General features: G+C 40.6%; 2 protein-coding genes across 5 annotated transcripts in view; one reads left to right on the top strand and one right to left on the bottom strand.

The window, feature by feature from the left end:
* The first annotated feature begins 725 nt into the window (after positions 1-725).
* On the top strand, positions 726-11,126 carry si:ch211-155e24.3 (uncharacterized protein LOC100150696 homolog). Of its 3 annotated transcripts, none has more exons than XM_061731900.1 (4): positions 726-1,272; positions 1,363-1,493; positions 5,991-6,087; positions 10,025-11,126. In XM_061731900.1, the coding sequence occupies exons 1-4, from the start codon at positions 1,065-1,067 to the stop codon at positions 10,906-10,908; spliced, it is 1,320 nt and encodes a 439-aa protein (XP_061587884.1). In that variant the 5' UTR covers positions 726-1,064; the 3' UTR covers positions 10,909-11,126. The 3 variants fall into 3 exon arrangements, with proteins under 3 accessions (XP_061587884.1, XP_061587883.1, XP_061587885.1); XM_061731899.1 differs by having other exon boundaries at positions 726-1,229; XM_061731901.1 differs by having other exon boundaries at positions 726-1,229; positions 5,991-6,054.
* An 891-nt stretch (positions 11,127-12,017) lies between these two features.
* Positions 12,018-22,822, bottom strand: part of tesk2 (testis associated actin remodelling kinase 2) — a 42,290-nt gene continuing 31,485 nt past the window's right edge. For both annotated transcript variants that reach the window (XM_061731903.1, XM_061731902.1), the window contains 3 exons: positions 22,524-22,662; positions 20,521-21,042; positions 12,018-14,495 (listed from right to left, as the gene is read on the bottom strand). In XM_061731903.1, coding sequence (XP_061587887.1) covers positions 14,194-14,495; positions 20,521-21,042; positions 22,524-22,662 — 963 coding nt within the window. In that variant the 3' untranslated portion in view covers positions 12,018-14,193. The remainder of the gene's footprint in view (positions 14,496-20,520; positions 21,043-22,523; positions 22,663-22,822) is intronic.

The raw sequence follows: 22,822 nt of genomic DNA on the forward strand, positions 1-22,822 counted from the left end.
AAAATGTATGTGTGTGTATATGTATGTATGTATGTATGTATGTATGTATGTATGTATGTATGTATGTATGTATGTATGTATGTATGTATGTATGTATGTATGTATGTATGTATGTATGTATATATATATATATATATATATATATATATATATATATATATATATATATATATATATATAGAATAGAAGAATAGAAGAATGAGAAGGTGTGTCCAAACATTTGGTCCGCACTGTATATAATGTAAACATGTATACATGTAAATATTATTATTATTATATTATGTATGTATGTATGTATGTATGTATGTATGTATGTATGTATGTATGTATGTATGTATGTATGTATGTATGTATGTATGTATGTATGTATGTATGTATATACTGAATGTGTATATACAGTATATATTTAAAAAATAGCCTATGTGTGTGTGTATATGTGTATATGTATACACATACAGACCAAAAGTCTGGACACACCTTGTCATTCATATATATATATATATATATATATATATATATATATATATATATATATATATATATATATATATATATATATATATATATATATATATATAATTATTATTTTTTTTTTTTACCAGAAATGACTAGGATTACTAGGGTTCAGTGCATGGATGTATTATAGAACGGTTCAGTGCCACCAGGGCCCCGCTGCGCATATAAACTAATATTTACGGTAACAGCTATACGTCACTATGGGGGAAACCTCCTTTCGTATTTCAACACTTCCCCAATGGCCGGAAATAAAGCTAAACACCGTTCAGAAATGATATACAAACATATTCTCAGCGTGAATGTCGCTCTTATTCAAGTTAATAAAAAAAAACATCACGATGTAGTCAATTTTAATGAAAGCGAACGCGTGTAATTAAATCACCCCGCCCGTGGCAACTACACTCGTATCAAAAACCATCGTCCCTCGTCTCCGTCCGTCATCTGCGGGAGGAAGCGGTCACCACCAACACACGCAGCCTCTGCTCGCAAACACGGCCGAATGCAGTTATATTTCTCCGCGCTGCTGCAGCAAAGGACGACGGTGCACCATGGAGAACTGCGGCTTCCAGAGCCAGCTGCTGTCCGTCGTGGAGCTGCTGGCCAAGGCGGCCGCGGCGGAGATCAGCCGGCGGGTGGACGACAGCTGCGCGCTGCTGCGGCTGGAGCTGAGCCAGTGCCGGCGGGACATCGAGCTGCTGAAGAGCAAGTGCGAGGTGATGGAGGGGCAGCTGAGGACGAGCCCAGGCGGCAGGAAGAGTGAGGAACAGCCTCCTTCCCCCTGATATAAGCCCCTGAGCGGTGGCCCTGACCTGCGGGGCTGATGCTGTGTGTGTTTTTCTGCTTCAGTGTGCAGCGCGGCTGCAGACGAGACGTCGTCTGACTCAGTCACAGAAGTTTTCAACAAAGAAAGTGCAGGCTCAGACTGGGACGGACAGGTGGGAGCGGAGCCTGCAGAGTCTGCAGCTCAGTGTCAGCAGGTCAGGAGGGTTTCTACACACACTCAGGCAGATGTTCATCATGCTTATTATTGTGTGTGTGTGTGTGTGTGTGTGTGTGTGTGTGTGTGTGTGTGTGTGTGTGTGTGTGTGTGTGTGTGTGTGTGTGTGTGTGTGTGTGTGTGTGTGTGTGTGTGTGTGCGTGTGTGTGTGTGCTGCATGGGTATCAATGTGTGTTTTTTTATGTTGACTAATGCTGCTACAGTTTGTTTATTTCGGTCATTTCCAAAATATGAATGCAAATACAAAAGAAATGAAAGAAAATAACAAATAAATATGAATTTAATGCTATTATTGCATTAGACCAAAATATCTCAAAATACTGAGGCAGGTATTGATGCTTATGATTATGTTTTGATGTGTGTGTGTGTGTGTGTGTGTGTGTGTGTGTGTGTGTGTGTGTGTGTGTGTGTGTGTGTGTGTGTGCGCGCGCGCGCTGCATGGGTGTCAATGTGTGTTTTTAACCATGAGTGTGTTTATGTTGACGAATGCTGCTACAGTTTGTTTATTTCGCCCATTTCCAAAATAAGGATTCAAATACAAAAGAGATGAAAGAAAACAACAAATAAACATGAAGTTAATCCTTATATTGCATTAGACCAAATTATAAACTAAACCGAAAAGGTGTAGGCTGAAGCTTAGCTTATTACCGTTTTATAATCAATTTCTGTCAGCTCCTACATATACCTATACAGAGCAGGAAATCAATTAAAAGAAAAACATTTCATATACTTTTTGTATATTGAAAACATTCAGTATACTGCATAGACCTATTATCTATTTAAGTTCTGACACTAACATAAACATTCATACAATATGATAATACTTAATTGTTCTTGTTCTTGTTCTTCAATATTTTTTTTAATATTTGCTATGTACTGCACTCTTTAATTTCCATTTCCAAAACATTCCACAGATTAACCCCATAAACTGAAACACATCTATGTTTGACATGCGTTCTGTTCTTTGTTTTTGTGAACATACAGCTTCCTCTCAGTTCATATCCACGTAGTCTTTGCTGAAACAGCTTCTGGATACAGTGTGGCAACAGATTATTGTAAGCCTTGTACATCAACAGTGATATTTTGAAATCAACAAGTTCATTAAATTTGAGCACCTGACAATTAATAAATAATTTATTTGTTGGTTCCTGATAATCAGCTCGTTTTTGTAGCAAAATAATTGGATTTATGATTGTTTTGTATGAATTCCCCCAAATCTCCACACAGTAAGTAATGTATGGTAGTATGAGAGAATGATACAGTATTTGTAATGCATTTGTATTGACAAAATTATTTTGCTAGTTGACACCATGCAGCTGTTTTTTTCAGGGAATCACTCAGCAACTGATTCTAATAGTGGAAAATGTTATATATACATTATAAAGCATTCACATATAATGTATTATAATATAAACATTATGATACGGCCAGCAATTGCTTCTGGATCAAATGGAGGAATCTTCCACTCTGCCTCTCGTTTGACATCCGTCAGCAGCGGCTGCACGTGTGAGTTAAAGCCTGGATTATGGTTCTGGTTAGGCCTGGCTGTGGTCAACTCTCCCCTTATAGCCAGATCCCAACGGTTTACTGCCATACACCTCCTTCCCCCAAAACGGCCATCTCCAAAGTGCATGCATCACCTCCCAGTGACCTGATCCAAAGCCTAGAATGGGCCAGAATATCAATTTCAGTGTATTGCAGTGTTCTCAGTGTATTCAGAGTGTGTGGCCTGTTTCAGTTGTTGCTGATTCATCATGTCAAGCACTACACATCTTTTGGGTTGAAATCTGACAACTGTGGGGACCATTGGAGTTCGCTGAGCTTATTATCATGTTCAGGAAGCCAGTTTGAGTTGATTTCAGCTTTGTGACAAGCAAGTCATGTGGTCAGAAAAAGATGGACATGGTTGGCAACAATACTGGGGGAGGCTGTGGCATTGCACGGTAAAAGAAAACACCCCCCTCCACAACACGAGTGCCTGGATCCATGCGTTCCTGTTGTTTTCTGAGCCCACCATCTGAAAGTTGCAGCTGAAATCGAGACTCGTCAAACCCGGCAGCGTTTTTTTTTTTGTCCAGTCTTCTATTGAACGGCTTTGATGCGCCTGTACGAGTTGTGACCTTTAGTTCGGTCCTCACGGCTGACTGGAGTGGCCCGCGGTGTTGTCTTCTGCTGCTAAAGCCCACCTTGCTTTAACCTTAATCGTGTTGTGCATTCGGAGACGTTGTTTTGCTGCATTTCTGGGTTGTAGCTGGGGTTATTTTAGTTACTGTGCCTTTTGACCATCTGCTCATCTTCCTCCTCTTTTCTTGTCCAGACAGCTTCTGCTGGATATTTTCTCTTTTTCTTTTTTTGACTAATCAAGACGTGCGTAAAAATCCAGGTAGATCAGCAGTTTTTAAAACACCAACAACCATGCCTCCTAAATCCATCTTAGACAAATGATTAGATGTTTGTGAAAACAAGCAGTCAGGCAGTTATAATGTTTCCAGCTCTTGAAGCCGCAGATGTCGGGAGATGCTTTGTATCTTTTCTTGCGATGAGGCCTCTACACTTGGTCTGCGACTCGGCAGCTGCAGTGCTGCTGAGTCGGACTGAGATCAGGCCGTGGGCTCAGCTGGCTACTTCACCTCCTCACCCTGAAGATCTCACTAAAGTACCACATGTCATGCGATGATATTGAGGGAAGTGTTGGACCCACGCAGCTACGTGACCTGTCGCGTGTAGATATCTGATTTTTTATGATGCACTCAGAGCAGCTCGGCACCAGGCAGTGAAGGTCAGCTTCGGAAAGAGACTAAACAAGAGTGTCTATCTGTTCTTGGGATATTCAAGCAATGTATAAAGATACGTGGAGCTGCATCGCACATTGGGATGACTTTGACTGGATGTTTGACGAGTCGGTATTCGCTGCTTGTGAATAAATCCTCCGAGGCTGTGAAGAGACTCCACACCTCTGAGCTGCTCTACTGGCAGCCACGGATGTCCGAGCCAGTGGCTGTCCCGTTTTCCCTCCATATTTTCATGTTTTATTAATATTAAATCAAGAGTGAGTTTTTAGTTTATCATGACTGCGTTTACATACATGCTGTCAATATCCCTTTTCTAACCGGAATATTAGCAATAACCCGGTTTTGCACGGCCATGTAAACACCAATAACCCATTTGAATAACCGGAATTTGCTCATATTCCGGTTTTAAAAAAACCTGAATATGACCCCTAGGTTACTCCTTTTCTAACCGAATATTTGGTCATGTACTGTATATTCCTAACGAGATATCCCCATCATAAGTATTTGTTTTCTGCGCATGTTCTTTCCGCAAGGAATCTTGCTCTTTTGAGTCCAGGAAGTTCTTATAAACATGGCAAAACGCAAGACCAGGAGGAGACTAATCACTTCATCACTAATCACATGACTACACTGGCTTCCAGTGAGTCAAAGGATAGAGTTTAAAATCTTACTGCTGGTCTACAAAGACCTGAATGGTCTTGGACCAAAATACATGCTGGATCTGTTAGTTCCTATGAAGCTCCCAGACCCCTGAGGTTCATCTGGATCTGGTTTGTTGTGGTTCCCAAGAACCAGAACCAAGCAAGGTGAGGCAGTTCAGTTATTCTGCTCCTCACCGGTGGAACAAACTTCCTGTAGACCTGAGGTCTGCTGCAACTGTCAGCTCCTTTAAATCAGGGTTAAAAACATTACTGTTTACTGAAGCGTACTCCTAAATTAAATACTTACCTGCTGTACTCTACTGCCCTTATTTTTAACAGCTTGTGCTTTTTATTATTTTACTTCTTTTCTTATAATTTTATTTATTATTTTACTTCTTTTCTTATAATTTTATTTATTATTTTACCTTCTTTTCTCATAATTTAATTTACTGTACAATTCTGCTTTTAATGTCGATGTAAAGCACCTTGAATCACCTTGTGTTGAATTGTGCTATATAAATAAACTTGCCTTGCCTTGCCTTCATAAATGTAATGAAAGATATGAACATTTTGGCATTTGTAGACGGTAGAAAGTACCGGGATAGCGAGATTTACAAAAAGCTGAGCGAAAAGTTGCGCGAAGCAGGATTTGTACGAACGCCAGACCAGATCAAGCACCGTTGGAAGATGCTGAAAAAGGAGAACTACAGGACCAAGAAACAAAACAACTTCTACTGGGCTGTTCATTATCCGCTGTGCTGCTGTTATTCTTGTTGTTGTTTTGGATTTGGATACAGGAAAAAGAAGCGGAAATGACGGGAATTGTGTCATGACGTTCTCCGTGCGTCGCTGGTTTGATCCAGATATCCCAAATGATTAATTACCATGTATACAGGGATATCCCTGTTTGCTCACGCATGGAAACAGATTATTCCCAATGTTTCAGTAACCGGAATATTGAGCGTAACCCGGATTTTGACTGCATGTAAACGTAGTCAGTGTTTTCTTTCTGCGTATCTGAGTTGTAGTGTTTGTCTGTTGCAGCATGCAGACGTGGAACCGGTTGATGAAGCTGAACTCATGCAGATCAAACGGGAGTGTGCAGAAGGTGCGTGGAGGAACGAGCTGGGGGACAAACAGAGTGTGTACACACACACACGCACACGCACACACACACTAGTCACTTTTCCATCATCATCCAAATTAAATCTACATAACGAAACCACTAATATTCGTTTTGAATCAAATAAGCCCATGTCATAAAAACACAGAACAACTCGTAAAGAAAGATAAGTAGAATCATTCCTCCTGTTTTTCCTTTTACACATCTGTATACACGCTTCATGTGCTAATTTAACAGGATTTTGCAGCTGTGCTTTAATTGCTTTTAGGCTTTTTTTCACCCAGTTTCTCTTAGTTGTGTCAGGTTTCAGGTCTGTGTGTATGTTTTGAAAAAAAGTCTCTTCTCATCCTAGTTTTCTTTGGCCAAGCTGCTAAACGGTGACACTTAATGGCATCAACTGCCAAAGGAAAAAAAGAAAAAGATGAATGGAAATAGTTTAATATTCTGAGGGGATCACAGCCCAGTTAGCGGTGGACGGGCGGACGGAGGCCCTGGAGGAGGTGGAGTGATCCCAGGTTATAAAACTTTATCTGGTGAATCAGCAGAGCACTCGAATCAAAAGACTTTTCCATCGTATCTGCACTCGTCTTTTCCAACTGCATTTGTATGTCAGGCCAGATGGTAGAAAGAACCAACTTTAAAATCATTGAAAAAAACAAAAAAAAACACTGTTCTATGAAAATGACGTATACGACTGAGTATGTTATAGGAAGTCATATTTGCAACCTGCCTCTAAAAACCCAGTTTTGGTCTCCAGAGTGAGATTTCACATTCATGACAACCCTAGAGGGATGAATTTATATCTACATCATTAGAAAAAAACGACATAAAACCACAAATTCATGGTGGTGTCTGTTTGAATGAGTGGTTGATGGCTAACTGTCATCGTTAAGTGACTTTATGCTGTCTTTCCTCCTGAGCTGTGAATACAGACCTAACAGTTGATGTGCTGTTAACTCTAATGAGAGACTGCTGCAACCAGCTCTTTAGTTGCTCTGAAAGCGTCATGTAGCGAGAGGTCTCTCCAGAGACCCAGAACATGAACCCTGAGCAATTATTACATAAACACTGGCAGGTAAAACCTCCCCTAGTGGGAGAAAAACATTAAGCCAAAAAAAACCTCCCCTTTAAGAGGGAAGAAACCTGGATCAGGACCTGGATCATAAGGGGGGGGGGCTCCTGCAGAAGACCAGCTGGGCAGAGCAGGGAAAGAGGGATCAGAGAGAGGGACTGTGTTGGAGTTCCCTTGCAGCGTTTAGTTTAGTTTATTTCGGTCATGACATCACTAAAAAAAAAAAGAATAAAAATGACAACAAAACTAATACACTGTTCAAAGAAAACATTACAAAAAATTTCCAATATACAAATACCATCTAGACCGAAAAAGGTGTAGGCTGAAGCAAAGCTTATTATTTGCCTACCCTCAAAAAGATTAATTAAAGTAATGAAATGAAAGCAAGAAGTAAGAGAAAAGACTGACAGTAAAACAAATTGCCTCCATGGGGATAACAAAATTTCCTCAAGAAATAAAAAAAAATTAAAAATAAAGGTGCAGTCTACATGTTACCTTCGTCCTTAAAAAATCCAATCACTAATTAAATAAATACCCAACTCAACATAGCAAGCATCACCACTCATTAATTTGATATAAAGAAATCTTTCTTCTTTTCAATGTTTTTTTAAATGAGGTTAAGGTTCTATATAATTTCAAATCCCTATCTAATTTATTCCATACATCCACCGCTGCCACTGTAGCATCTCAGTTTGGTGTTGGTTCTGATTGTTGATTTCCTGTATATGCTCTCCCCTCTGAGGTTGTAATGGCTTTGTCTTAAATTGAACATATTTTGAATACAGTCTGGCAGCATGTTATTGTTGATTTTGAACATAAGCTGTGCAGTTTTCAGAAGTCCACCAGTTCAGCGTAGCTCTAGAGCAGCACATCTAGGACGAAGCTGTTTAATAACACACCGCTCGGTTGTTTAGGACTTTAGATGCAAGTAACAGAAGTTGGAATTGGACAGTAAATTGTGGAGGGAGGCTCACACGGGGGAGACATGGTCTCTCGCTGCCTCCTGTCTGCACTCTGCTGCGTTTGGGACCTGCTGGAGGCTATTCAGAGGATTAAATCAGCCCGAAGCAGCCGTCTGCACTCCGGGTTGAAGGCCACTCGCCAGGACTCCATCTGGACGGCCTCGAGCTCTGGCGGCTGCTGGATCCTCAGGTCGGCCTGACTGTGCCTCCATCATTTCAGGGATCTTCCACGTTGACTTACCGGGCCACTAGCCGGCGCGTAGCTGGCTGCAGCTCCGTCGCAGACCTCGGTCAGGTTTGATTGACCTGCAGGGGGACTGAGAGCGGTCCCAGCGGAGCTCTGGAAGCTCTCACTTCAGATGCTGTTGCAGTGAATTGAGGATGTTTGGACAGATTGGATGAGATGAATTACAGATATCGTTAGTTATAGGCCTGTGTTAAAAAAATCGATTTCCCAATTCTAAATCGATTCTCATATTAATTCCTAAAAATCGATTAATATGTCTAAAGATCGATTTTCTTTTTTTTTTTTTATTATTTCTTTTTCTTTTATTTATTTATTTATGTATTTTTTTTTCATCATTACATTACAACTTTTGGTTATTTTTTCTTTATGCCCAAAAAAGGAATGTTTTGTTGGACACGAGAATAACTGGTGCCATGTTTTTGCCTTTAAATATGTTTAAAGGTATGTAAACATTAAAGTGTTAGGTTATAATTGCATAAATTGTCTATATTTCATTACTTTATAAACTGTCTTGGGGTTACATTTGCAAAAAATGCTAAAAACCAAATTCTCAAAAATTAAAAACCAAAATAGACCGAAAAAGGAACAAATAAAAATGGAATGTGGGAAAAAATAAAACCGATTTCATCCGTCTCTGTTTCCTCCCTGGATCTGTTTGGTAATTCTGACCCACATGATGTTTCTGAAAGCAGTTCTATCAGCATTCTGGGAGCTGATTGGTCCTTGCAGCATCATTAACTGCAAATACCTGCTGTTGAATCTCAATATAATACTAGTATTAATATGTTGCATAACTACAGTCATATAATTCATGCAACAGCTCAAAAAACTGTTTTAATAACACTAACCCAAATCAATATCCGAATCGAATCAAATCTTGATAATCGATTCTGAATCTTAAGAATCGGAATCGAATCGATTCTTGACATTTGAATTGATCCCCAGACCTAGTTAGCATCATGAGTTTGTACACGCTCAGCCAGCTCACCTTAAAGTAGCTGGTAGCTGAGGTGGGTGTGTTTCAGACCTTCTTGTTCTGCTTATTGGACCTAAGAGGTTGGGCGGTGTCAGTTCCTGCTACAATGGTACAAAAAGAAGGTCACAGAAGCAATCACCAGACGTCACAGGTTGATGAAAACAAAACTGCTGAGAACCTCAGGCCGACTACAGGTGCTGCTTCTCTGCCCAAACAAAGATTAGCGGTGGGAACAACCGTGTTTTCTCTACTAGAATGAATCATCCTCTACGCTTTAATATCAGTATGCTCCTCCGTTTCATCGCCATTCTACATCGAGATGCCTGATGGATGTTCTGGCCCTTTTGCATGCAACTGTTTAATTAAATCTACCAACATCTGAATCATCTCTCAAGTCTTGTTCTTAGTAACTTGGATACTCTGTTCTCAGCCCGGAGATTCACCTGGTTGGAGAGACGTGTTAAAGAGGTTTATCAGGTTCCTCCAACAGTCGTCATGAGGCCAAAGCTTCAGTATCACAGTTGAATTGAATCTATAATTATTATCCAGTCTGCATGACAGTGCATCATTTTTTTTTTTATAAAGCATGAACAGATTATTTTTCCAAGATCACATATTATTGATCAAGTGCTGTTAATGATGTATAAAGAGTTAAAACTAATATTTCCTGTCCTGCATTTTCTTTTTTCCCCACTCAGGTGAAAACCTCACCAACTCGGGCCCTCTGGTTTCCCCGGCAGACATCTACGACACCTTCCCAGAGCAGCAGCTTCACGCAAACCACAGTGAAGCAGAACTGGTGGTGAAGCAAGAGGACGAGGAAGAGCCCAGCGACGCCTCGGACCCGTTCGAGTCGGGTCACGATTTTGTGCCGGGGGAAGTGGAAACGCATCTGTGGCCGGCCAGTCTGTGCAGAGATTCTGGGGACCCCTGCGGTTCGTCGGCGGGGCAGCAAATCGAGCAGATCCCCACTGCGCTCGCGCCTCAAACCAGCCTGCACTTGGAGGATATCGTACCCAGAATTCACTCGGCAGGGAAATCTCATTCTGTGCTTCTGAGCGCAGCGAGAGTGAAAAGACGAGCCCGGACTTTTGGGTGCAAGAGGCTGCAGCCGGAGGAAGGACACAACGGGGCGACCCGGATGAACTCGTTCGATTCGGGCTTCGTCCCTCAGCAGTCGCAGCATCAGTACAGAGACACTACGCCTCAGGTGAGGAGCCTGGACGCGGGCCTGACGGCGCCGGGCTCCGCCGTCTCCCTCTTCGGACAGAGCCGCGGCGCCTTCAGCCTGGCCAAGAGGGTGCGGGCGCCCTGGAGGGCCGGCCTGGGTGAGAAGAGCTTCAGCTGCACGTACTGCAGCAAGGGCTTCACCCGCTTCAGCCAGCTGAAGGAGCACCTGAGGAGCCACACGGGGGAGAAGCCCTTCAGCTGCATGCAGTGCGGCCGCAGCTTCACCAAGCAGTGCAACCTCATCAGACACGCCGTGGTGCACAGCGGCGAGAAGCCCTACGAGTGCTCGCTGTGCGGGAAGTGCTTCACCCAGCGCTCCAGCCTCAAATCCCATCAACAGATCGTGCACTAAACTCCCGCCTCCCGCGTCCTGAAATACAAGTCTACGACTCCGGGTATCGACTGGAGCTACTTTTGTAAAATTATTTATTCATTCAATTATTGTCTGCCTGTTGTATGGTATTGTGATTTATATTAGACAAACTAGTAAAACAAATTGTTTATATGATGAAAGAGAGAATAATGTTGTTCCTTGTGGTTTTAATCATTCTTATTAAAAACTTAAAAAATTGAAGTCTCTATGTGAACGGCAAAACAAACCCAAAAACCTCCCAGTATTAGTCATGATCTTCCACGTAGCTACACATTAAAGAGACGGTTTTGTTGGAAAAATTGAGAGAATAAGCTCATTAACAGCCCTGAGAACCATAATCACAGAACAGTTTAAGAGGCATCTGTAAATACAAGTTAAATTTACCAGACAAAAGGAAAAAAAACAGTTTTCTGCAGCAACATTCATCAGCTACAGTGGGGCAAAAACGTATTTAGTCAAGTCACTAATGGTGCAAGTTCTCCTACTTAGAAAGATGAGCGGTCCGTAATCTTCATCATAGGTACACGACAAATATGAGAGATGAAATGAGGGGAAAAAAAGAATCCAGGAAATCATATTAAAGGACTTTTAAAGAATTAATTTGTAAATTGTGGTGGAAAATAAGTATCTGGTCAGTAACGAGCAAGATTTCTGGCTCTCACTCTTCCGTCTTCCACACGTTACCTGTATTAATGGCACCTGTTTGAACTCGTTACCTGTATAAAAGACACCTGTCCGTAACCTCAAACAGTCCGACTCCAAACTCAACCATGGCCAAGACCAAAGAGCTGTCAAAGGACACCAGGAAGAACGTTACAGACCTACCCCAGGCTGGAAAGAGGGAACATTGTGCTTTAAATCATCACACTGCAATATTCCTCTACTTCCAGAACAGGTTGTTGTGTCAGCCGGCATTTAGTTTATTTATAGGAGGTTGTTCTGCCCTTTATAAATGTAATATAAGTCATCACACTCCCACCTCTGTGCTTCAGGACTGGGGACTATTATAATACACAAAATTGTCTTCAGAATCAAAGTTGCTTCAGAGTACAAGTTTTAAAGTTCATTCATTTAATGCTTGTGTGGAATAATCAGATTTTGATGCCGTACAGCTTGTTTTTGCTGTATCTTTTCTCCACTTTTGCTTCATTGAGCTTTCCTTTTTGACTTCAGGTCCAACAAACAAAAGTACGGAAATCCTCGACTGAAATGTGGTTCAAAAGATGTTAACCATACAGGATCATTTTAATGTTTCAACCGCTTTGTGTCTTGATGCTGATACACATCGATGGCAGAGATACCAGCACGCTGCTAATTTTAAATAAAAACAGAAAACTCAAGAGAAACTTTGTTATTTGATCAGGGGAAAAAAAACAAAACATCTCAATCTGTATTCAACAAGGAAAGAAACACAAACTTTGTACACAAATTTACAAAAAGTAAGACATTACATGGTTTTTCATAAATATCAAATCAGATCCTTTTATCCTGTGAAACTGTGGGATATAAGTTGCATAGAAGTAGTGATGAGTGCCGTGAGTCCATGTACAAGTGCGTCTGAGTTCCTACTGAAGTAACCGGGCTGAGATCTGAGCCGGTTGTAAAAGCCACAGAAAAGGAAGTGCTGAAGAATAACGTGACTCAGCAGGAAAAGGGTTTCGTAAGTCATTTAGTCTGTTCACTGAACACTGTTCCAATACACATTTACAAAGCTTTTTATACGTCGCAAACAAACCAACAAAAGAAAATTATGCCGACGTCCATCTTAGACATTCAGAGTTTGGATGGAGGCCACATATTAGCAGCTACCGCGTACGGAGGCGTTTCCAGGGAAGACCCTGCTATAAATGACTCTACACAACTCGGCGATTAGACAATGATCATGATTGGCCAATTTTGGTTCTGCTTAAATGCTTTTTCACAATGTTTATTCTTCTCACGGAGCAGAGAAACTGGACATCTGGAATGGAAAGTAAGGAAACACCAGCTTCTGCAGGTTAAACATCAGCCAGAAGAGACCTAAATTGTGTTTGTTTTGTCCTGTTGGAGCTGCACTCTGCAGCTTTATTTTGTATTTTCGCCATAAAGTTACAACACAGTTGCAAGAAGGCGGATGAGTCTGAAAACTCGGACACATGAAACTTGAAAGTTGGGATTTCGCCAGTGGGCCTGGCCTTACATCTCAGTCCTTTTCCTCTGGAGGGAATTAGCAGGAGAATTAGAAGAAGAAACTGCTTCTGGACACCATGTGATAGTCATGAAACCAATCAGAGAAACAAAACGTGACGCAGGCAGAGCGACCGCCGGACTCGTATCAACGATGACGTAGAGTAGGAGCGCCAGTGAAGGACTGTTGTTCGTTTGGAAGTTGATTCAAGGTGCTATGAGCAACTGTGTTCGGGGCAGTCTGTCCCGGTGGAAATGGCCGAGAAGTGAAACGATAACTGCTGGCCAGGCCATGAAACAGCAACTTTGAGAGTTCAATTTGAGTCCAGTTGTTGTCGGTCTCCTTTTTTTTTTTTTTTTTTTTTTAAATAAATGGTGCCAGTGCTCATATGAGATCACCTATCTGTCTTCAAACTTCATTTCTTTTTATATAATTAAGCAAAAAGCCTTGAAACACTTGAGACGAACTCAACAAAGACCACAAGCATCTCCTCCCTGGATCTACTGGTACCTGGTGGTGGACAAAGCTGCCTGTGAATGCAGTAGAAGCTGAAACGTTCGCTTTGGGAGCATTTTCTCAAATTACAGTCGTTCCAGATTTATTTCTCACGAATGCCAGTGTACTCTCCTGTTAACCAAAAACACGGTGTTTGTTTTTTGATTCAGTATCATCATTCGTCTCACAGTGAACACAGAAAAAAACATCAAAAACACACATATTCACACAGCACAAGGAACCTTAACCATCCCTGGTGAAAGACGAGACAGTGACTAAAAGCTTTGAAGAGAAAAAAATCTACACCTCTTAATATTAAATATAAACTTTCTCAGAAAAATAATCTTTCAGCAGAGTATGAATAGAAGCTTTTCGTACTAATTGGGGACTGACACACCTGGGTGAGAGCTTTGAAAAATAGTTATTCATCTAAATAAGTGGTTTGTTTATTTATTCATCATTTGATACATTCAAAAAGGTAGGAAAAAAAAATCAAGTGCTTTTTTTTCTTTTAGTCGTTCCTTTACCGGTCTTCCACGGCTCCCATCAGTCCTCCTCTTCAGTCCTAAACCGCCACAAGCTCTCCTCTTGGTCTGTCTGCTTTACATGGGGCATGCATCTGTCCCTCTTCCTCGTTCCTCCTCATCCTCTTGGCTGCTGGAGCAGTCCATTGCCTCTCCGCCGTCCGTCTCACGCCTGGTGATTATGGAAGAGCAGCTCTCCCCGCTCAAATCCTCCTCGTTCCCGTCCTTCCTCCGCGCCGCCTCTCCATCGCTGCCCCCTCCTCTCTGCCTGCAGTAAGGTGGGATCTCGACCACGACGTATTTCTTGGCCCAGCCGCTCAACACTGCCTTCTGCCGGACCTCATTTGCTATCTGTCCTACGTCCAGCTTGAAGTTAGAGGCTGAGTGGGATGAAAGGAAGAACCGTTGGAGTAAAAACCTTTATAATACACTGTTAGGGTACACATGTCAACATCAATAATGATCCACCCATTTTACACTAAAAGAACACATTTGTACTCGCTGACAGAGGTGGACAGAGTACTCGACCCCAGTACTTGAGTAAGAGTACAAATACTACTGGTCAAAATTTACTCCGTTACAAGTAAAAGTAACTCAGTCAAAATATTACTTGAGTAAGAGTAGAAAAGTACTTGCTTTTAAAGGTACTTATATCCAAAAGTAAATGCTTTTAAATTTACTTTAAGTAAAAGTAAGAGTAAATTTCTTATTTTCCACATCAGTAAATTACTATATTTTTTCTAAATTAATTTAAGGATCTTTTAACTCTTGTTTCTGAGAATTCGATGTTGAGTTGTTGAAAGCAGAGAGGTAGTTCTGCTTCGGCAGACACAATAAACATTTGAAAATAAATGTCTGTGGTTTGTCTGTGCCCTCGTTTTTTACTCGGTCGAACTCAAACATTGAGTTAAGATACGGCCGAGGATTTTGTGAAAGTCCCTGCTCCGAGTCCGGCTCATTATCAGACTCAGACGACTCAGCGGATTGTCTTTCTTCTCCTGACGCAGGCGTAGCCATTTTTGCGGCTCTGTCTTGACTTGTTGCGGCTCTGTCTTGACAAACGCAGGCTACTTTGGCGGTACCGTTTTGAGGAGGCTTGACGTATTTCCGCTTTACGTACATCCCAGTGGAGAGCGTGCACTGTGATAGGTCTCCTCCTTTGACAAAAACAGCTTGTGTCCAATAGGATTTTAGGGAAGAAGAAAAAAGAGCAGACCTGAAAGTAACGAGTACTTTTCAGCCTTCCTAGAAATTTACTCGAATAAAAGTAAAAATATTTGTCTTGGAAATGTATTCAAGTAAGAGTACCAAAGTACCAAAGAAATCTAATACTCAAGTAAAGTACAAATCCTCTGGATATGTACTTAAGTACAGTACTCAAGTAAATTTACTCCGTTACTGTCCACCACTGCTCGCTGATACAAGGACATTCAAACTTTTCCCACCAGCAGAACAATACGTACTAGCAGAACTGGAGTTAGTTAGTTTCCTGCAGGTTATGTTGGAGAAGAGTTTCTGGTTAGAAACCCTTTCTAGTTTAATTTCTGACTGCACCAACAGAGTCGGCCCACACCGTGAGACGGAGAGTGATCTGCCAGCAGGAGCCACCACAGCTCTTTTGAAGGGTTTGAAGCAGCTTCTTTTGCCCCGTTACAGTCAACAAACACCTACCAACTGAAGCCAGAGCCATTAAATTAAAGACTGAAGCTGGTAAATCTTAGTCTTGCCAACCAATTTATTGGCAACAACTGAAGACTCGGTCCTCTACCCACAAATGTTGGTACAGCAAGGTGTACAAAATGTCAAAATCCTGCCCAGAGCTCCTGAGAGAAGCAGCAAATTTAATTGAAGAAGCTCTGAGCAGAACTCCTCCGGCTCCAGCGGCTCCGTCACAGCAGATACCTGCTGCTGCATCATGCAACTCTCTACAACACGCAACTCACAGCTGTCATGTTTAGAAAGGCTTCTACCTCCAGTTTCAGACCAAAGCAGTGGATTCCACTAGATTCGCGTTAGGCCCGCCCACTGAGTTTGACGAGTGAAACTGACAGTTTTAAATTTCATGATTCACATGCAGCAACACGAAATCCTGAATTAAATGTGTCATTAATTAATTAAATGCAGTTTTACATTTCATGATTCACACACAACACAAAATCGTTAATTAAATGCTGAAATAATAAATATATTTTTTTACTTAAAATGAATTGTATCTTAATTAATTAATGACATATTTAATTCTAATTTTAATTAATTAATGACACATTTAATTAATTAATGATATATTTCATTCCCATGTATTTATTGATTTAATTTTGGCACAAAAAATCCTCCATACAAACCAGGTATTTATTTATTTATTTATTTATAGTTTTTTTTTTGTGCTGTGTGGGTATTAAAGTGAGGATGGGTGTCAAAATCACCAGATGTGTGTTTTTAACCACGACTGTGTGAGTTTTTCTATGTTATATGTTGACTTTATTATGTAAAGCACTTTGTGTTACTTGTGTATAAAGTGCTATATCAATAAAGTTTGATTTGATTTTCATGCCTTAATTATGCTCTGAATTTTTTATTTTAGTTTTTTTTTTAAGTGACAGTACCAACATACACAGAAGAAACTCCAGATGGACGCTATCTACTAAGTAAGTGAAACAGGACGGCTGGCAAGGCTTGGATTAATATTTCTCCTTTCAAAAAACAGTAGGAATTATTTTGTTTATGCTATTGTAAAAGCTATAGTATATCTTGTATAATAAGCCATATATTTTGATTAATTCACTCCACCTTCACTACAAGCAGCAACCAAAACAGGCTTTTCTGTACGAGTCACGAGCTCAGCTTGTTCTCATAAGCATCTTTACTGAAGTCATGGTTCAGTAAGGACACTGACCTCCAGCTAAACACACAGTTGTCAGTTGTCTTTACATCTCTGAATAGTCTGGGCCCAAAGAGAAACGTTCACAGAGCAGAAGCCTGGAAGGTTTGGATCTGCAGGTTCTGGTCAGCTGGAAGAGTTAAAAACCAAACACTGAAATGGTTTTCAGTCCTTTTGCTGCCCTCTGCTGGCATCAACTCCCCGCTGAGCCGAGCTTCACTCAAAGACAAACTAAAGAGCCTGTCTTTCTTTTTTTATTTATTATTGTATATTTCTCTGCTTTTGTTTATCATATTATTTTTCAGATCGTGATATTTATACTGTTTTTATGTTTTATGGCTTTTGGAAAGCACTTTGACAAATGAATCTGCCGAACCAAGAAGGGAAACTTTGACTGAAATGATATTAGAGATGACTTGTGAGGGTGAGACAAATCTTTACATGTGAAGAACGAATTGAACAACGTTTATTTACTAAAAGAGTAAATACAAACAAAGCTCTCTGAGTATTCTGTCTTTGTGCTTTTTCAAACTGGAAACATAATGCTCACGGACTATATCAGGAGGACCGGGACATTCTGAGGTTGTGGTTAGCCGTCTCACAAATAGATGCAAGCGCTCTCTTCAGTGCTCGACCGCTGGCAGACCATTAGGTCTGGAGTAAACACACAGGGAACCTTTTTCTGATTAAACTAAAACAAAACTCATCTTATCCTGTCTGTAATTCCTGAGTATTCCTTTTCCAAATAGTCTGACTACCATAAAAAAAAAAGGGACAGCAATCAGTTCCTTGTAGTCAAAAATCAGCTACATTTTATATTTACATTTAGAAATTCATCAATTCTACCAGTTCTGAACATTTAAGTGTTAAACTCTGTCTGTTTTGATGCAATTCTCCTTTAAAACGTTGCGTACCGTGACCGCAAAGAACCCCAACGAGTCTGAAAAGAGCCAAAATGAAAAAGGCCAGTCTCTGTATACTTCACTTAATAAACATGACCTGGAACAAGCTGTTTCTGAACAGGTCATGGACTTCCTCTCACAAAATAACCTTCTTGATATGAATCAGTCTGGTTTCGAAAAGGGCCCTTCCTCTGAAACAGCTCTGCCGCACAATTGTTTAGTTTAGTTTAATTTAGTTTATTTGCACATAAAACAGAACCTGTATAAACACTAAAAACAATGGTCAAATTAAACATTGTGCAGGAGAGGTGGAAGCCAAAAAGGCTTATGAAAATGCCTCTCCCCTTTATAAAAACACAACAATAACAACAGCAGCAGTAGTAGCAGCTGACTTCAAAGCAAAAACACAATAATTGACCACAACATACTGCTACCTATACTGTCAAACTATCAGCACATTCTTGGTGTGTCACAGCATCACAGCAAGTTTCATTACATCACCTCTCCCCAAGGCTCAGTACTTGGGGCCCCTTCTCTTTGCCAAATACACCACCTCTCTGGGCCAAATAATTCCATCACCTGTCTTCTCATATCACTGCTATGCTACACAACTCTACCTCTCATTTCCACCGGACGACCCCACAATCTTGCCACAAATCTCACCTTGCCTCGCCTCAAGTTAACCCCGTCTAAGACTGACGTCCTGGTTCTCCCTGTACAACAGTCATTCAGTATCGATAGACATGAATATCACCTCTACGCAGTACTCGAGTTGTAAAAAAAAATAAATCAGGGGGGATGGTGGATTTTATCATATGGGGACAGATAATTTGTGCTGATTACAAATAATATAATATATTACAAACAATAGCACTGACCAAAACACCTGCAGAAATACTGCAGGAATGACATAGCAGCAGTTAAATGCAGCCTTCTGTAAGCTTTAAATATCCACTGGGCTTACATCAAATACATCAAAACACAAAAATAAAAAACTGTTTTCTGAATTTATCAATATGACTCTGTCCTTCTCAGGATAAGAAAAATGGATCACTGCAAAAACTCAAAATCCTAACAAGAATATTTGTCTTATTTCTAGTTATAATGTCTGATTTTAGTAAAAAAATCTCATTACACTTAAAACAAGACTCATCACTGGAAAAAACAACAATTTTCACCTGTTTCAAGTAGATTTTCACTTAAAATAAGTATAAAAATCTTTTTTGCTTGAAATAAGAAGATAAATCTTGTCCCACTGGCAGATTTTCCTACTTATTTCAAGTGAGAATTTACTTGAACCAGGTGAAAATTGTCAAATAAGTTATTTTTCTGGTGATGACTCTAAATGTTGAAATAGCAGTAAAACCACATTCATTGATGAAATGACATAAGGGATGGAAAGAGGGGATGGCAGTTTCACAGGGGGGATGATTTTGACCGTTTTTATTTCTGGGGGGGATGCCATCCCCCCTCATCCCCCCTCAACTCGAGTACTGCCTCTACGACTGTCACTCCCACCAAGGTTACCAAGAACCTGGGTTTCATGTAAAATGAACTTATTCTTCTCTGACCATGTCGCCTCAGTGACCCAGTCATGCCACTTTGCTCTCTACAACATTTTTAAAAAAAAATCAGACCCTACCTGACTCAATATGCAACTCAACTGCTGGTACAGGCCATGGTTAACTCCCGCCTTGACTACTGCAATGCCCTCTGAGCAGTGTGATCAAAGTGCTACGAAAGGTCCAGAATGTGGCGGTGCGTCTCGTCTTTAATCAGCCCAAACGTGCACACGCCACACCTCTGTTTATTGGGATTCACTGGCTACATGTGGCTGTTTAATTAAAACACACAAGTCACCAACTTACATGACCTCAATCCTAAAGGCTTCCCCCGTGCACGAGCACTGCACTCATCACAAGAACGCAGACTACCCATTTGCCATTCATGATGTAATTTTCCTTTAATTGCAACTCAATGAACCTCTCCTCTTAATTAACTAGATTATCTCAGTGGCTCAACGATATGTTTTTTCTGAAGCTGGAAAAGATTAAATATTCACTGAAGGGTAGTTGTAACAAATTTCATAATAAGTGGCTTCCCTTTCTTACATTCTTCCAGTCTCTCCAGTCCCTGCCTCCTGATTGACGGATCCCCCCTCCCTCTCTTCTCTCATTCCTCTCTTTCTTCTTCCTTTTTATCTATTTATTTACTTTTCCTTTGTTTTTGGGGTTTGTTTTTTGTTTTCTTTTTTTTCTCCCCCTTTTTATTCATCTATTTTTTAATGTATACTGTGTAGCTTTAATACTTATTATATATAATATTTCTATTATTATTATTATTATTATTATTATTATTATTATTATTATTATTATTACTATTATTATTATAATAATATTACTTCAAATAATTTTAATTTATTTGTCATTATTTTGTGTGGATTTTTTGTTCTGTTCTTAATAAAAAATTAAAAAAAAACATCCTAGGAGGTAGACTGTATATCTTTTTTTGTTTATTCCTGTTCTACTGTGCCTTACCCCCTAATAAAAAATATTAAAACAAAATTAAGTAGATTCTGGAAGGTGAACAATGTTGATGTAAACTACTGAAGGTCACTGAGCTCACCTGGAAGAGTCGTGGAGTTACAGGTAACAGACCCGTTATTGTTGGCGCCGACAGCAGCCGCGAGGTGGAAAACCTCCGAGCGGGGCAGTTGTGGGGACACGGGCAAGGAGTGGCACTGTCTTCCTGGCAGCTGCTGCCAGTAATAAGAGGCTTCCTGCTGGGATGCTCCGGGTCCCTGAGCAGACGGATGGTTACTGAACGCCGTGCCTGGAGGCGAGTGCAGGTCAAACACCAGCGAGAACACCGACTTGCTAGGCACATCAAAAAACTTGATCTTCCCTCCGCACAAGTCCTCTCGAGCAGTGAAGGGGTTGATCTTGCGAGCTTTGGGGGATCTGTGTGAGGTGGGGGGGTTGTAGTAAGGGTCCTGGACGTTGACCTTTCTTCCCGGCTTACAGGAGAAGATGTCTGATTGGCTTCGGCTGAGCCAGATGTTTCGTCTGGGCCGGGGGGATTTGGGAGGGATCTTATCATTTTGGAAGCCAAGAGGATTCAGTCGCTTGAAGCCCTGGATCTTCTCACCTTCAATAAAGAAACAAGAGGTTTTATTAACTATTTCACATAGAAAATGACATTAATAGACAGGGAACATACAATAATGAGTTATAAGTATTAAAGAGTTTTGTTTGATTTATTTCTGGACAAACCAACTTTAGAGCAAGAAGCAAATACGACCACCAGGGGGCAACACAGGTACATTCTCTAAAAGCTACAAGTCCTTTCAAACCTAATGTTAAACGTTTTAATAAGACAAAGATAAAGAGTTTCAAACAGATTTTCTACACAACTGTCTAGATTTTATTATCTAACAAAGGCTGATTTACGACAGAAAAAATAAAATCATTGTTTTTGAATATGATGATTACAGGATATTATAATTAGTTAATTACTTCAAAGTATTTTCAACATAAATTTGAAAAAAACAAGTAAAAAAAATAAATAAATAAAAAAATAAGCACATAACCGAGCCAATATCGGTTATGTGCTTATATCTTATTTTGCCCTCCCCATGACTCAGCATTGAGGGATAGCTGAGTGATGGTGTCTTTATTCCAGGAAGCACTGAAATATTTACTCGTATAACTCACAGGGACCAAAAAAAAAACTGCCACTTTGGAAAATTGTGATTGCTGTCTGAGAAGATTTTATTATGAAACAGAAATATGTCCAACAACAAAACTTAGATTTAGGAAATGCTGATATTATCAGTGATGAAAGAAAAGAATGGGGTACGGGGGGGGGAGGTTCCTGACGTAATGAGCGACAGCTGATCAGGAGTGAGAGACGTCAGATCCAGGCCACGTCTTTATTCATCATGGAAGAACTTTGCTGCATTTGTCACACGTGTAAATCACGCTTGCATTCTGTGACATCATGTGCCACGAGTAGCCGTTTGACTTGCTCGAACAAAAAGATTGCTGCGTGTTGACCCCAAGACGGGCAGAAATGCAGATGACTGTACGCCGGACCGAATTAGAAATGAAACCTCGACCTGCATGGATCAAGTGTCCCAAAATAGGAATGTTGATCTCAGACCAAATTTCCACTTAAAGTCAAGATTAAATTTATACGTTGGAACATACTGATCTTTGTTTCGCAGAAATGCCTCTGAGATAAATTGCTGAGGTGCACTAACGGTAAACTCAGATATCACAGGGGGAGATGTGATGCTGCACACCTCACAAACTGTTTGGAAACAGTTTAAAATCGGTCCTGAGATAACACGGTTGTGTGTTTGGGTGAGGAAAGTGTAAACAGCTGCCTCGTAACTGACCGCCAATGTAAAATCAACTGGAAATAGATAGTGTTGTGTTGTCAGGAAAGGAGGTGGCGTCAGCATGAAGGGCTGGAAGGGGGCCATTGAAGAGGCACAACATATTCTCCGTTGCCTTTCCTGGATTTAAATTTACACCCTACTGCTTTCCCTTTACAGGAATTTACAATCATCTTCTGGTAAACAAGGATGTGGCTTTTATAGACTGTAAAGCTGAAACCTGTATTACCTTTGGAAATGGTTTTCTTTTCATTTTCCCCACTGAGCTGAAGACACTCGTGGGCCATCTCTTTGACTTTAAGGCAAGCAAGAATCTCCTCCAGGTGCCTGACGATGTCTGAGAAGGATGGACGGAGTTTAGGATCCATCTGAGGGAAGATAAAAGGAGACATTGAGAGGGAGGAGTGATAGAAAACGACATTTTTTCTTACCTTCGGCTGTAGTTATTACCAAACACAACATATGCTTGCATGTTCAGTCCTCCTTTAAGATGCTGTTGCTTTTATTAACTTATGAAGATCTTCAAAG

This window comes from Cololabis saira, chromosome 10, assembly GCF_033807715.1.
Source record: "Cololabis saira isolate AMF1-May2022 chromosome 10, fColSai1.1, whole genome shotgun sequence".
Classification (NCBI taxonomy): Eukaryota; Metazoa; Chordata; class Actinopteri; order Beloniformes; family Belonidae; genus Cololabis; species Cololabis saira.

Coding starts and splice junctions, on each gene's coding strand:
- si:ch211-155e24.3 (XM_061731899.1), top strand. CDS start 1,016: ATGCAGTTATATTTCTCCGCGCTGCTGCAGCAAAGGACGACGGTGCAC. Junction 1,494..5,990: donor CTGCAGCTCAGTGTCAGCAG/GTCAGGAGGGTT, acceptor TGTCTGTTGCAG/CATGCAGACGTGGAACCGGT. Junction 6,088..10,024: donor CGAGCTGGGGGACAAACAGA/GTGTGTACACAC, acceptor TTCCCCACTCAG/GTGAAAACCTCACCAACTCG.